Source organism: Euleptes europaea, chromosome 6 (genome assembly GCF_029931775.1).
Source record: "Euleptes europaea isolate rEulEur1 chromosome 6, rEulEur1.hap1, whole genome shotgun sequence".
Classification (NCBI taxonomy): domain Eukaryota; kingdom Metazoa; phylum Chordata; class Lepidosauria; order Squamata; family Sphaerodactylidae; genus Euleptes; species Euleptes europaea.
In genome coordinates, this window is record NC_079317.1 from 60,130,459 (window position 1) to 60,145,736 (window position 15,278).

A 15,278-nucleotide genomic window follows, 5' to 3' on the forward strand; every position below is an offset into this window, starting at 1 on the left:
CCCTTGTCAAAACACCCTCACATCAAGGCATTTCTTAGAGGGGTGAAACTGTCATCGCCAGCAGTGGTTCATAGATTTCCCTCCTGGAATTTGCGCACTGTATTACTAGCCTTGACAAAGTCACCGTTCGAGCCTCTCAGAACGGTCGACCTCAAGTGGGTCCGCATGAAGGCTCTTTTCCTCACCGCGGTTACCTCAGCCAGGAGGGTGTCAGAGCTAGGAGCTCTCTCAGTTAGACCGGAGCTTTGCATCTTTCATAAAAATAGAGTGGTTCTTCGGACAGATCCCTCTTTTATTCCAAAGGTCCACACACGTTTTCACCTTGAACAAGAGATCATTCTCCCTACCTTTTTTCCACACCCTTCCAACCAAAGGGAAAGGGATTGGCACTCGCTAGATGTTAAAAGAGCACTACGCATCTACATCAGAAGGACACAGCAGATTAGGAAATCAGAGCGACTCTTTATTTCTTTGACAGCCCCCAACAAGGGTGGGGCTATGTCACGGGCGGCTATTAGCAATGCCATAAAGACCTGCATTTCCCTAGCCTATAAAAATTCTGGCGTAGGGATTCCGTCCAGCATTACGGCACATTCTGTGAGGAGTGCAGCCACTACTGCGGCCTTTAAACATAGAGTGTCACTGGAACAGATTTGTAATGCCGCTACTTGGTCTTCCTTGTCGACCTTTACTAGACATTACAAGATGGATACTTTCTCCAGAGATTCCGCTGCATTTGGCCTGGGAGTGCTTCAGGCAGTGCATGAGGACTAGCTTCCCACCCTAATTCATTAGCAGCTCTGGTAAGTCCCAGATTGAAGACGCCCTTCTTACCTAGAGCGAGAAAGAGCCTTGGTTCACTTACCGTGAAGGCTTCTTCTGCTCGTAGGTAAGAAGGGCGTCTTCCCCTCCCTAGTTCCTGCCAGAAGCACACACACACACACACACACAAAAAAAAAAAAAAAATAAGGGGGAGGGTGTTTTTCACGTGAAGTTGTTCCTGTTATCTTCATGGTGTTTTTAATACCAGTTGTTTGTCCCTTTGTTGCCTTTTCTATCAAGGGGAAAGAAGTTCTGTTTTCAAATTTAAATTATAAGAGTTTTTTCTACAAATAATATCTAAGCTTTTCAACTACTGAGGCATTCCGATGGGAGGGGGTCATTTCCCCCGGAGAACCGGAAGGCCTACATTTTTGTTGAATCCTGCCTTCCCTAGCAAATAAAGGAAAATAACCCAGATTGAAGACGCCCTTCTTACCTACGAGCAGAAGAAGCCTTCACGGTAAGTGAACCAAGGCTCTTTCTGCTGTCAAGTCACAGCCAACTTTATGGCAACCCTATAGGTTTTCAAGGTGAGGGATGTTCGAAGACAGTTTGATATTGCTTGCCTCTGCATAGCGATCCCGATATTCTTTGGTGGGCCCTTCCGAATACTAACCAGGGCTAACCTTGCATAGCTTCTGAGATCTGACGAGATCGGGCTATCCTGGGCTATCAGTATCATGGAGGCCACTAATTCCAGAGTTACCATAAGAAACAACGTGCCTCTTGTTGATAGTTTTGGATCTCTCCCAGTGTTATATTTAAGTATTCTCTAGTGTTCCTTTTGATCTGAAAACTTGCCATTGTTAACAGTACAGAAGAAACCAGGAATGGAATGGTGGTTTCACTGCAGCAATTTTCTTACAGTAGACAACTTTTCCTTCTCAAAAATGCTTCTTTTAGGCCTAATTTAACGAAGAGGCTGGTAAGGCAAAATGTTTTCCTTGCAACTTTGCATACAATCATGGTCTTGTTTCAGTTGCATTACAAACTATACAACGTGGACATTTGTGCTTTGGTTGCACACTAGAGATGCATAGCTCTTATGGCTTTCATAGTGGCATGCTAACTAAGCCATATGTAGCTGCTTTTCATGGGTTGCACAGTGGCTGAAACGAGCCCCTCGTGTTTAATTCAGACTTCTGTGAATGTTCCATGTAGATCCTTCACTTCTGAAAGCAGCTAGCTAGAACTGTGTGTGGCACGTAGAGACCACAGAGATACTTGAGCACCATAGTCAGGAAGTTGTGTAATCTAAATTAAAATATCCTGTGAATTTGGTGGTGGTTGCAACAGCAATGGTGACGCGTTCTCAAAGAGAATGAAGCTTTTGCATGCAGTCTGCAAGAGCCTCTGTAAGAAGTCAGAAGCCAGTTTGGCTTTGACTGAAACCTCACACTGGCTCTGTGACAAAGGGAGCTGTTTGGACAGATTAGGGCAAGCTGAATGAGGAGGCTCAATGATGAGAAGAAGGTGAAGGACAGTGAAACCAGAAACTGTATGGCACAAGGATGTTGGGGGGTGGGCGGGGGATGGCCAGAGTGTTGACTGGTGTTTGTCATAGGGACCATACCTCTCCGGTCTTATTCCATCGACACTAGCTTCCAGTTTGCTTCCGGGCTCAGTTCAAAGCCCTGTATGCTGGGACCAACATATCTTAAGGATTGCCTTTTCCCATATGAGCTTACCTGTTCGCTTCAGTCACCTTCAGAGGCCCTTGGTTTGGTCGTCCCCGCTATCTGAGGCTAGGTGGGTGGCGACCCAAGAAAGGTATTTTGCGGTTATGGCACCAATACTTTGGAACTCCCTCCCCAGATAGAATTGTCTGCCTCCCTCTATCAGTGGCTTCTGCCAGCGGATGAAGACTTTCTTTGTTTTGTTTGGCATATCCCCAGTAATGATTATGGGCCCTCCTTCCTAGTTCTAGTGTTGTTTGTTTATATATGTTCACTGAACTATTTTATCATTTTAAACATTGTTTTTAATTGTTCAAATGTTTTTATGTGCACCACTCTGGCCACCATGATTGGGTGGAAAGGTAGCATAAAATATTTTACATAAAATAAATAAAGCAACAACAGAATTGCCAGGGAACTATAGAGAGATATAAAGTTTCCAGAAATTTTGAAGCCACAGGGGAAAATTTGAGGGGGGGTATTGCAATACATAAAATACTTACTTTCCTATCAAGCCTAAATTTTAAAATTGTTAAAATGCATAATGTATAACTTTGACAGCACATACAATTATATTATTTGGCATAATTATATAAGTTTAAAAGTACAAAGGTCTTCATTTTCTATAAGAAAAATTGCAAATACACTGAACCCTTGAGAAGGAGTTGCAAACTGCTGTACCCTTTGCTACCATAGTTATCTTCGATTGTTGCCATTTGTGAGGTAGGAAAAAATAGAAGTTGAAGATAGAAAATAAATTCTGTACTAAGCAAAAGAAACGGTATTATTTGGACAGAAAATCTCTTAAGAGAGTTGTAATAGGTAGGACTACCAGCATGTTTGGATATTAAGCTAAACTTTATAACATTGAAACACTGCACTATTTAATAATGTATTATTGTTAAACACATTAGGTGTATTAATTCTTGCAAAAATTGTGTATAGTTAAAAGAAACTTGAGAGTATTGTATATGGCCACATTATAAAAATCTTTTTTTTCCAGTGATCCTCCAAAGTTTCCAATTTCTCCATTGGAAAAACTGAGAAAGTATTCTGATTTTTTTTCATGCTGTATATTTGCAATGAGTAAAATGGTTTGTAAGACAAGGTTTTTTTCACTCAAAAAGAGAAAATATTTTATAGGAGGCATTTTTCCAGTGCTCCTCAAAATTCCAGAATTTTTCTGATGAAAAAACTGGGAGGAAAAGCATCACTGCGAAAACTATTTTTTTGTGGGCCCTCACATCTCTAGTGCACTGGGGTACAAGAGAAAAAGTAGGTAGGATAAATGTTTAAGGAAAAGGCAGTAGAGAAAACAAAGAAAGGAGTGTTTAACATAGGCAGGACTAGATACGGAGGTTTAGAAATACATGAACACATCAAGCTGGCTTATACTGAATCACTCCCTTGGTCCATCAAAGTCAGTATTGTCTACTCAGACTGGCAGCGGCTCTCCAGGGTCTCAGGCAGATCACCTACTTGCCTAGTCCCTTTAACTGGAGATGCTGGGGATTGAACCTGGGACTTTCTGCATGCCAAGCAGATGCTCTACCACTGAACGACAGCCCCTCCCTTAAACTGGGTCTAAGGACAAGAGACGTTTTGAGGGAAAATAAGAATGCTCGGCAGCAAAGACTGCTTACTAAGAACCAGGTTAGGCAATGGGAGAAAAAGCAGGACCTGAGGAAACAACATCAGAAGTCTGCAGTCGAAGAAAGGAAAGGCCAGATGAAAGGTTGGGCTGAGAACAGGTTTCATGGTGAAGAACACAAAGGGGTTGCAGGTTGTTGGTAAGAAAGTATAGGAAGGAATGAGTTTCTTCCTTTCTGTGGAGGTGAGTGGATCACCCTACACATTTTAAAAATACCTCTGAAGCAGAGGATCGTACTAAGAATAGCTTTATCAGAAAGTAAGAGTAACTCTGAGGATATCTGTGAAGTCTCCTTTTTTGTCTGTGGCCCTGACTTGTTTCCACCCTGCCTGATGAAGAGCTCAGAAAGCTTGCATAATCCATTATGAACAAATATTGTAAATCACTTTACGCATACAGTTTTCATTCTTGTGGATCTAGCATGGCAAAGTCTGTTTCTGTCAATCTTCTGTGACAGCCCATTTTCTTATCCTCTAGGTCAGTAATTCCAGAGCGAAACCTTCTCAAATATAGTTATTAGGCATTTGTCTCCATTTTTGAATGACTGAATTATGCTTAGAGGTGATTAACACCTGAAAATAATTCTTTTTTCCCTTTTTACACAGTATGATATTTATTATTATAATACTATAGGTAGTAAGGAATGGACTACTGTGGCTAAAACTAATCTGGTACCGGTAGTATCAAAGACATAATAGGGAGAGAGGGAGAAGGGATTAGGGAGGCATTCTGAAGAGGGAAGGGAGGCCATGAAGGAGAGATGTGGAAGTGTTTCTTGGGGTAGATGGAATAACCAGAGCATCAATATAGATTTTAGCAAACAATACAGAGAAGAAAAGGTTGAGCTTGAAGTGCTAGGACTTTGTGCCAGCTTGGTCTTTGAAGGACAAAGAAAGGGGTATGTAGAATGGCACTAAGATGGGCTTACTCATTGTTATCTACTCTACCTATTGTACAAGTGATCATGTTTTGTTATCAGCTGTCGTTAGCTGTGCTTAATCACAGTTCATTACAAATTATTGAATTTCCATAGTATTAACCGTAAACATCTACAATTATTGTAGATGGCATCCCTTCAGAATTTGTGATAATCTGGCCTCTGAATTCTCTGTTATTTGTAAACATACAGCATTGCCATATCAACAACAGCAGCCTGTGAAATGGAGAGCCAGTAAAGACTTTTATGTTGCTTAATATCTGGAAATAGAAACATTTGTGTACACACATGTCAGGGACTAAAGTGCTTTGATCGCTCTGGGATGTGCACATTCCTCACTCTTCAAGTTCTTGAAAACATACCTACATTTTGAATAAATTTATATTCTGGGAAAACAATAAATGTTCTGAACGCTTTGGGGCAAACCTCTTGTATAATGTCTGTTTTTTAAAAGTATCTGATATCCCTTGCATTCCAGCTTTAATTTCTGATCTTTCTTTTTCATTGCAGCCTCTGTGAATGTGCTAGTGCAGAATTGCAAGATATACAATGATGCCAGTTGTGATATCTCTGCAGATGGGCAGCTCCTGGCAGCGTTCATTCCTAGCAGTCAGCGGGGCTTTCCTGATGAAGGAATACTGGCAGTGTATTCTCTTGCACCACACAACTTAGGAGAGATGCTGTACACAAAACGATTTGGTAAGATAGTATTGACGAGCTGAGTGAAATCTGACCATTCACCATCATTCACTCAGAAATGCAGCTACAAGGAAACATTTGCTGGCTGTATATCCAGATGGCATGAAAGGGTATATAATGCTGAGTCTAGAGAACTACTATCTCTATCAAATGTTCATTTAGCTAATAGTAGAGCAGTATAGTGATGACGCAGGCTGATACAGCTGATAATGGGGAATGGACCTTTCAGGTTCCTAATCAGCTCTTTAGTAATCTTTTCATGGTGGTTCTTTTTACAAGGATTAGTGGGACTAGACTGGTAGTCTGAGTTAACAGATAAGAGGGAAGGCGGGAAACATAGTGTAGGAAATTGTTTGCAGTCCCCTAATGGAGAAAAAACAATAACCGGTTGTGTGTTTCATTCCCAGGCCCCAATGCCATTTCTGTTAGCCTGTCCCCAATGGGCAGGTATGTCATGGTAGGATTGGCTTCTCGCCGTATCTTGCTTCACCCTTCCACAGAACACATGGTGGCTCAGGTCTTCAGGCTTCAGCAGCCACATGGAGGAGAAACCTCAATGAGGGTAAGTGGGAGTTTCTCTGCTCTAGTCTTTTGTCTGTATCTTGTTCTTATGGTAGTTTTCTGCACCGAGAGTCATGATGGTCCATTCGTAACCAGCAGGCTGTTTGCCCATGGGCTTAGTGCATGTCCTTGGATAAATCACTCTGTCTCAGTACTACTCATCCTTCTATAAAAAAGAAATAACACATTCCTAGTATAAAAGGTTAGTTGTAAAGTGCTATATAAATAATATTTTTGGTCCAAGGTACTATCTGCTTTCTGCTTCTCTTCTTGTGATCAGTGTTGCTTTCATTGCCAGTAAACTTGGATAGTGAACACATCATTGTCATGGAACCATATCTCAGTACGATTGCTTCTTGCCCTGAGCGCTTAAGATAAAGGAGACCTATAAATCTACACTAAAACTCTTGCTGACCAGACCAATTGATTAAACTGGGAATCGTACAAACTCACTTTTAACACAGTTCTGTAGCTGATATCTCATTTGTGGGTTTAATCATCCTCTACACATTTTAAAGCTTTGGCCTGGAGAATAATAAGAGCTCTTCAGAAACAGTCAACAAATAACAGTTTTTTTGAAAATTAAATTTAGGAAGAAAATTAATATTGGTTAAGTTAATTCTTATGCATTACATAGCATACTTATTCATTCATGAAGATCAGTTCTAAGTTTAACACAATAGCAAGCATAAGTTCATTTATTTGATTAGATTTGCTAAAATAGATATTCCTGAATACTTTATAGATTTGCTTGGGGGAAGGGGAATTGTTTTGCTGAATAGTTAGCTCAGTCTGTAAAGTTCCTTTGTTACAGCAACTTTATATCACGTAACTCTTCCAGATGTACTTATTGTTTCCTTTCCAGCAGAGTTTGGTTGCAGAAGCATCAAAACAATGCCAAAGTATAGAAATTTTTGTGTTTTGCTCTTAGTGGAATGTCCTTTGTATCAAAAGTGCTCTTATCTTTTGAACAAAAGTGTTTAATAATTCACACAACTCACCCAAAGCCGAAAAAGTAAGCCATCTTGTGAGGATTTTCTTTATAGGTGAATTTAGTAATTAGTGGTAGTAAATAGGTGAATTTAGTAAATTTTAGTAAATAGGTGAATTTTAGTAATTTTAGTAAATAGGTGAATTTAGTAATTTATAGGTGAATTTAGGCCACCTGTTAGAATTCTTATCCATGTTTTCATATTTCAATTATTAGTGCTGGTTCACCATTCACAGGAGAGCTTCATGCAATGCACCTCATTTCTAGACCAGGACCATGTTAATGTGAACGAATGTGTTGTGTTAAGCAGACCTTTAATTACAGCTGCCAATTCTGGGTTGAGATATTCCTGGAGATTTGGAGGTGGAGACTGGGGAGGGCAGGGTTTGGGGAGAGGAGGGGATTTAGCAGGGTATAATGCAGTAGAGTCCACCCTCTCAAGCAGCCATTTTCTCTGAGGAATTTATCTGTGTAGGAATTCTGGGAGATTTCTAGGCCTCTCCTGGAGGTTGGCAACCCTATCTTTAATGGCTGGAGCTGCCGCTTGCCATTAGCTATTCTCAGAAATATGATAGCCCATATTCCAGCTACTGTGATTTTTGGGAATGGTCTCCTAGAAGCTGCAACCGCATCTATGGAGGACTAATTCACATCCCCCAGTTCCTGGGGAAAGTGTCCTGTGGATCCTTTAGTCACATTACCATTTCTGAAAAGCAGCTGTTGGTTTAGAATCAGTATGGTAGGTCATTAACATTGAACTTTGAGGGACTGCCCTGAAATGGCTGATCTCATTCCTTCAAGGTTGGGGACAGAGGGTGTCGCTAGGAGAGGGGATCTCATCCCAATACCCCATGGTATGAGGGTCCCTCAGGGTACAGTCCTTTCCCCAATGCTATTTTAGTATCTGTATGTGTCCCCTTGCTCAGCTAGTCAAGAGTGTCAAGCTGGGATGCCATCAGGATGCAGATGACACCCAGCTGTATCTATTGATGGATGGCCACCGGGTACTATCCCGGCTGTTAAATACAAACTTGGGGTTTCTACTTACGTTAGCTTGCTTATGGTATTTCAATCAGTGTTTTAGTCTGTGCTCCTATCAAGTCTGGGCAAGTTTAAATGGCTTTTCCAGATTTCATGTGGCACAATATCAATCGTTCCTCTAAAGTTCTGCTCTGTTTCATTAACTTCCTTCTGTTCAATCTTTTTTTTTTTTTTTTTGGAATGAAAGACCTGGCATTCACACATGGTAACATAATCAAATTGCTATTTATGTTTTATTGATACCTTCTTAGGTAAACAATAAGAGTAAGTCAATTGATATACATGCGTAATATATTTTAAATATAAATGTGAACTTTTCAAGTACTACATTATCAATGTTTTAAAATTCTTAATCCTGAACAGTGATAATAGTGCCGTATGTATGCTACACAGGTGGGACAGGGGGGCTAGTGGTTTCTTTTCTTCTTCTTTTTTGGCATGGGGTTGAATTTTGGGACTCTTCCACACCCATTATTCATATTTTGTGACGTTTACACTATTATTTGCAATTTAGGATTGTGCTGTACTGGCAGTCTGGGAGACTAGCATGAGCGTCACTAACAGTGCCATCCACAAGTCGGGGGAAGCGCTGAGGAGGCGGCATGACTCCAATGTCAGTGTAAATACCCTTTGCGCCGGTGTAAGGGGCATCTACACTGGGGCACATAGGCCGGCACTGGGGAGTGACGCGGCAGCTCCTGTAGCGGCAATGCAGACTGGCACACCTCTGGAATGGGCTTGTGCCGGTGCCAAAGGGGTTTTTCCCAGGGGCGGGGCTGACATTAGTCAGCTCCCTGAGTCCTTTTGACATGGAAATGTCCACATTTTCTGGCATGAGCGTATGCCGGCAAAAACTTGGGCACAGCCCATAGAGCTGCGTACAGCAGTTCCTTGGGGGTTGGGGGAGCATCCCTGTTAGATTGCTGGCTGCGGTGCAGCAAGCCACTTAGGAGGTGGTTCGGCTGCGCTGTGGCTGTGCCATCCTTGGCTGCAACGCAGCTACCCCCCGGATTGCAGTGTAAGAGATATTATTCCTTGTCAGATTCAGACACAACTCCAGTAATCTTTGGTTCTTGTAGGTTATCCGGGCTGTGTGACCGTGGTCTTGGTATTTTCTTTCCTGACGTTTCGCCAGCAGCTGTGGCAGGCATCTTCAGAGGAGTAACACTGAAGGACAGCGTCTCTACAGTGTCTCTTCAGTGTTACTCCTCTGATGATGCCTGCCACAGCTGCTGGCGAAACATCAGGAAAGAAAATACCAAGGCCACGGTCACACAGCCCGGATAACCTACAAGAACCAATGAACTCTGACCGTGAAAGCCTTCGACAATATTTTGAGCTCCAGTAATCATTTGGAGTTGTTGCCAACCACTATTCTCCTGGGAATTGTCAAATTCCAAGGATCTTTCAGCAGTGTAGCAAGATGTGTGTTTGGGTTTGATTCAGGAATCAGGGTTAAAATGGCAGGGATCTTGAGACTCCTAACCTGGAATGAATTTTATTCTGTTTTAATCGGGGTTAAATTGTTACCTTTCTCAAGCTTTGAAAAAAGTTGGTGAGATATTTAATAATTTTATTTCTAAATATTTGCTGTTTGTACTGGCAAATACAGAACCCGCAATTGGAACTGAACTAGGCTTTTTTTGCCTTCAAGAAACATTTTGTCCTGATGTATTTAATTTTTAGCCATGTGATAAACTAATGGAACATACCAGCAGAGAAAGGGAGAGCTCTGCAGTTGGAGATCATCTGCTTTTTATCAGTGTAGCTCAGCAGGACGTAGGCAGTAGCAATATAGTTTATGAAGTATCTGTACTTAATGATCTCAGCTGGGCTAACAATTGAGTGTTTTGATTTACTTAAGGCCAGTTCACACATAGAATTCTTGGCCTGTGGTAACCTCAGGGAAAGTGGTGTGTTTATAGCTAAAAGGGCAACAACAAAGTAGTTTAATTGCTCTGTCCCTCACCCAGGCTTGATCATCTCAGACAGCAATTGTGATGCCTGTTTAGCTACAACGCTCATTAGCTTCCTCTGAGATTGCTGTGGGCCGTATAGTACATTTTGGTGATTTGCATTTGATGCTTCGTGAAACTTCAAGACAGCATTTGTAACATGTGGGCTGCCTTCCCTGCCCCTGTTTTTGCAGTAAATCAGGGCCTTGGTGCTCCACAGAATTCCTCCCTCTCCTCCCACTCTGTCCCAAGCTAAAAAGAAGCAGATGGCAAGAGGCAATTTGCTTCCCTTCAGCCTATCTTCCAGCCCGAGCCTGCAGAGGGTTCATTCCTGCATGCTTCTTCCTTTGCTGCCAACATGTGTGCAGCCCCTGACTTCTGCTGGGTTCTTGTTGTTTAGGAGGAGGGTGGGAGGTTATTCTGATTCTCTCCCAGTTTTGTCTGCTAGGATAGGAAGTCTCTGGTTTTGGTAGAGACCCTCTTCCCCCTTCGCTCCCCCACCCCCAGAACTTCTGCATACTCAGCATTCATTTTACTGATACACAGAGAGATAGCTGTAGCACTGGAGAAGTCTGTCCTTTGTTGTTGCTATACTCGTACTCACAAAGCTATGCAAAGTCTGTAAGTCTGGCCCAGCATGGGACTGATTCGACATCAAAATAGCATGGAGTAAGCAGCTTTTAGTACTGTCAGAAACCAAAATAAATGGCTGCGAATCATAATGCTCTTGGCTGAGAATCATAATGCACAAACAACAAAAGAATTTTCCTGGCCAGGGTTTTTAATTTCTGTCCAGTAACCTTGCAGGAGTCCATAATAAATATTCGTGATCTTACAAAACCTGTGTCCGCCCCCCATATATTCTTTAAAAACATACAAGTCAGGGACAGAGTCCCAACATAACTCTCCCAAATATGATTCATCGCTTAGCATAAGAGAGGTCAATAAACCAGTTTCTTCTTATCATTTTCCCATTTCTTCCTTTCTGTCTGGGTCTGACTTACAAGCATATACCATAGCGGTGGCAGAACTTACCCTCTTCTCCTCTCTGTAACCCAGGAAGTGCTAATGGCAGGCAAGAGAAGTGCTTTTCTCCAGTTTCAGAAATGTCTAGGAATTTAGCTTCAGTTCTTCTGGAGTTGAAGGGGAGTTGATAGATATAGTGGTGGAAGGAAAGGGCAGAGAAAAGAGAACACGAGTAGCTGTGTGTGTGTGTTTGTGTGTGTGGGTACTTGGGGATACTTGGAGGATAGTAGAGCCTGGTTAGTGGAACAGGAAGATTAAGTGAATTTGGAGCGGAGACGTTCAGTTAAAACAGTTCTGCTTATCTGCTATCTATAACAAAAAAGCTAAACTAGGGGTCCCCTAGTGGGAGCCAGAGCCAGCCACAAAATGGCTGCTGTGGGAAGTGGAGCCATATACATGCACATAGAGGAAGCCCAGGTGTAGGGGAGGAGAGAGGGGTAATTTTTAAATAAGTGAGAGAGAATAAAAACCAACACTGTGGTGTCAGCTGCCGTTGAAACAACATTTTTAAAAATTTGCTCAGCCAACCAGGTCTCCAGTGGCCAATCAGACGCCTTGCTGGGCAAAAGCCACATCTGACCCCACCCACTTTCTAAAAACACTTAGTGGGTCTCAGGAAAGGTGTTGGCAGATGCCGTAGTGCCCATGGGTGCCACACTGGGGACTCCTGATTGTTTGGAGCTTGGAGGCCAATGGCAGTGATAGCTTCATTTTCCTGCTGATTCAACCTTATACGTGGGCTTGTGTGTGTGTGTGTGTGTGTGTGTGTGCTGTGAGAGCAGACTGGCATTGAAATAACTGGGGACATTTAGATTGTCTGTAGTGTACCAATCATGATAACAGAGAATCTGTTAAAACTAACATTTGGGGAAAGATCCATGATCTGTTTGTATGGAATGGGCAAACAGGGTAGCACTTTGTAAGAGAAGGTGTGTTCATTCAGAGCATTTGTCCCAGGTAGGGAACATCTTGAAAATTATGTAAATTTTAGGCAGATTGACTCTACCAGCAGTGAATTTTGGGGTTTTCTTTGAAGCTGTAAGTGTGGACAAGTGAGAACTGTAAAATCTTGACCCAGCTTTTCAAAAACAGTACTACTTCTAACAGTTTTAGTCAGATTAGGCATTTTCAGTTGCCATTTTCTGCCAGACATAGAGCAGCTGACCGCCATTGGATGCTGTCCAGAATAATGCATGTTGCTATGTCATCGGCATATTATTGATGTTCAGTCTTGTATATTCTGCAGAGGCCCAGTTGGCTGGGAGGAGAGTATGAAATGACAGCTGTAACTGCATTCTTCTGCTTTTGTCTCTGTAACTTTGGTCCTAATTCTACCATGTTGGATTTTTTTTGGGGGGGGGGCGTTCTTTTTCACCTCTTGATAGTTAAGCAGGAACTCAGAGTATAATTTACAAACTGTCAAAGGCTGAAGATTAGCAGAGATCATCATTTTTACCAGTAAAATGACCTTTTGCAAGCCTGTTATAAGATTCGTGGCTGTCAAAGCAATTTGCTAGAAATCAGCAGTAGCTTGGGGGCATAGTCATGTTTGGCACAATTCCTATTTCTGTCTGAACTGCCAAATACTCATCCATCTCCTGTCATCCTGATGGCCCTGCCTTCAAGACGTCTGCTCTTTTTCCACTTTGATCTGCGTCTTCTCCCTCAGTAGATACAGCACATTGTCTAGGCTAGCTCTATTTCCCCCCCTTTGCTTTCTAATTTTAAATTCCAGTACTTACCAGTGCTCCTTCAGTCCTAAGGCATGGGGCCACTGGGAAAACCTGGCAGGAAAATGAACTAATTAGATTCTTGGTTAGTTGCAAGCAAAACATGTCTCCCAGTGGAGGTTTGGATGCATGATTAATTGTTTCCCAAGAACCAGTTCTTGTTAATTTCCTTCTGACTGCCTGGTAGCCAGTTTAAAGCATCTCCCCAGGTAGCTGCTATTTGGCCTGTTCGTGAAATGGGATGCTAGGCTTTGCCCTCTACAGCAACCCCTCAGGTAATTTAATGAGAGATTCAGCAACTGGGAGATCATCAGTAACCTCTAGGATTAAAATCAGCCAGTGTTTTTGCTGTATTGGTACAGATACTGTATTCTGTGGTCTATATGAATATTCATTCATTCATTTAACTTCATTTATACCTTGCTTTTATGCCCGGTGGGGACTGAGGGAGAGAACATGGTTTGGAGCATATTCAGACCATGCCTGACCAGCTTCTCATGGCTATGCATTTTCAGTTGTTCTGGCCATACAGTGCAACCATTCACTGGGGATGGTTGGCTTTGCTTACAGTTCATTTACAGTTCTTTATTGATTCCTAGGGAGCAATTTCACACTCAAGTCCACTTCATTTAATGCATGCTTCTTAAAGACCAGATTAATATATGTCTTAATCGTATCATAATGCATCTGCAATCAGGACTACTTCCTTGGATATCCTACACCTGACTCTCCCCTCACCCCCTTTGGAGCTTAGCTTGGTTATTCCTGTGGGTTTGAACATGCCCTCATTCCATACATACAGCCCAATCCTCTGAAATCTGCCAAGCAGATACAATTCCTAACACGAAGCTTTCCAGACTGACAATGAGGCAACATGTAAATAATGACAGCAAAAGACAAGGAAACATCAACTAGAAATTGTTGTTAGAATTTTATCAATGTTTAATCATATTAAATAGTGGGTTAATAAATTTGGCTTCTGCAGGTGTTATACAGTTTAGCATCAACGTATCTTAATTCTCAATATGACCACATCTACGGATTCTTAAACTGGAGCCATGAAACAGACAACACACATTTTTTAACAAGCCTGAGAAAAGCCCTAAGTTTGCAGAAAAATCTGAAATCATTTTTAAAAAATACCTGGGAGGATAACCCCAAATAATTGAAGCAGGTTCCATAGCGTTAAGAAACAAATGCAGTGTGTGGTTGTTGCCAGGCAGCCATAACAGTATTGCCAGTTGAAGCCTTGGTTTCTATTGGTAAAAGGCAGGGGTCGAGGACAGAGCCCTTTCCAGGATTGTGTTATCCTTTGAAGGAGAACTCTTCATGGCCAGGCCTGGCAGCCACCACTAGGCATCTGAGACTTGCATGACTCATGCAGGCAGGCCTGCCTGCTTGTTACTGTACAACAGGAGCCACTCCACAAAACCCAGTGTGTTGTAGTCATTAGCGCTTCAGACTAGGATCTGAGAACTCAGGTTAAAATTCCCAGTCTGCTCTCGAAGCTCACTGGGTGACCTTGGGCCAGTCTCATACACTCAACCTAATCTACCTCACAGGGTTGTGAAGATAAAATGGAGGAGAGCAGAATGATGTACACTATTCTGGGTCCCATTATGGAGACAGGTGGAATATACATGAAGTAAGTAAGTAAAATAGCTGAAGATGGGTGTGTGTGTGAATAAAAGGTAGGCTGGCTGTTGGGTGGGAAGAAGAGAAGGATGTGTGAAAGGGTGAGGATATAGAGGTTGGAAAGAGGAAATAGTGTGGGGAGGGGGATAAAGGGGGAAATGAGGTGCCCTGCTCAAATCCTTGAGGATTCCCTATCATACAACTGGGCCTGGCCCAGTGGTCAGCACTGTGTAGCTTGGTCCAACTTTTCACAGGGAAAGGCTTCCAGGGATGGGGAGGAGGGAAAACTGACGATGTGGTGGGGGGAAATAAAGGTTGGTTGGTGGGAAGGAGAGGAGGAGTCAGGAAAAGAGCAGAGGTGATTGGGGGCATTCAAGAAAGCTAAAGAGGGAATAGTGGGAGAGGGGGGAATGAGATGCCTCTTGCAAGTCCTTCTGGGTCCCCTATGTTATAAACACCTACACCCATTCTCCTTGTGTATTTTTGAATTTTTCAAAGAAGATCATTCATGACCTGTTAACCTGGTGCTCATAATCCCCCCCCCCACAACATAT

The 15,278-nt window shown here is 42.4% G+C and overlaps 1 protein-coding gene across 3 annotated transcripts in view; it reads left to right on the forward strand.

The window, feature by feature from the left end:
* Positions 1 to 15,278, forward strand: part of AMBRA1 (autophagy and beclin 1 regulator 1) — a 190,111-nt gene that overhangs the window by 120,754 nt on the left and 54,079 nt on the right. For all 3 annotated transcript variants that reach the window (XM_056851046.1, XM_056851047.1, XM_056851048.1), the window contains 2 exons: positions 5,597 to 5,785; positions 6,193 to 6,347. In XM_056851046.1, the coding sequence (XP_056707024.1) occupies positions 5,597 to 5,785; positions 6,193 to 6,347 (344 nt within the window). The remainder of the gene's footprint in view (positions 1 to 5,596; positions 5,786 to 6,192; positions 6,348 to 15,278) is intronic.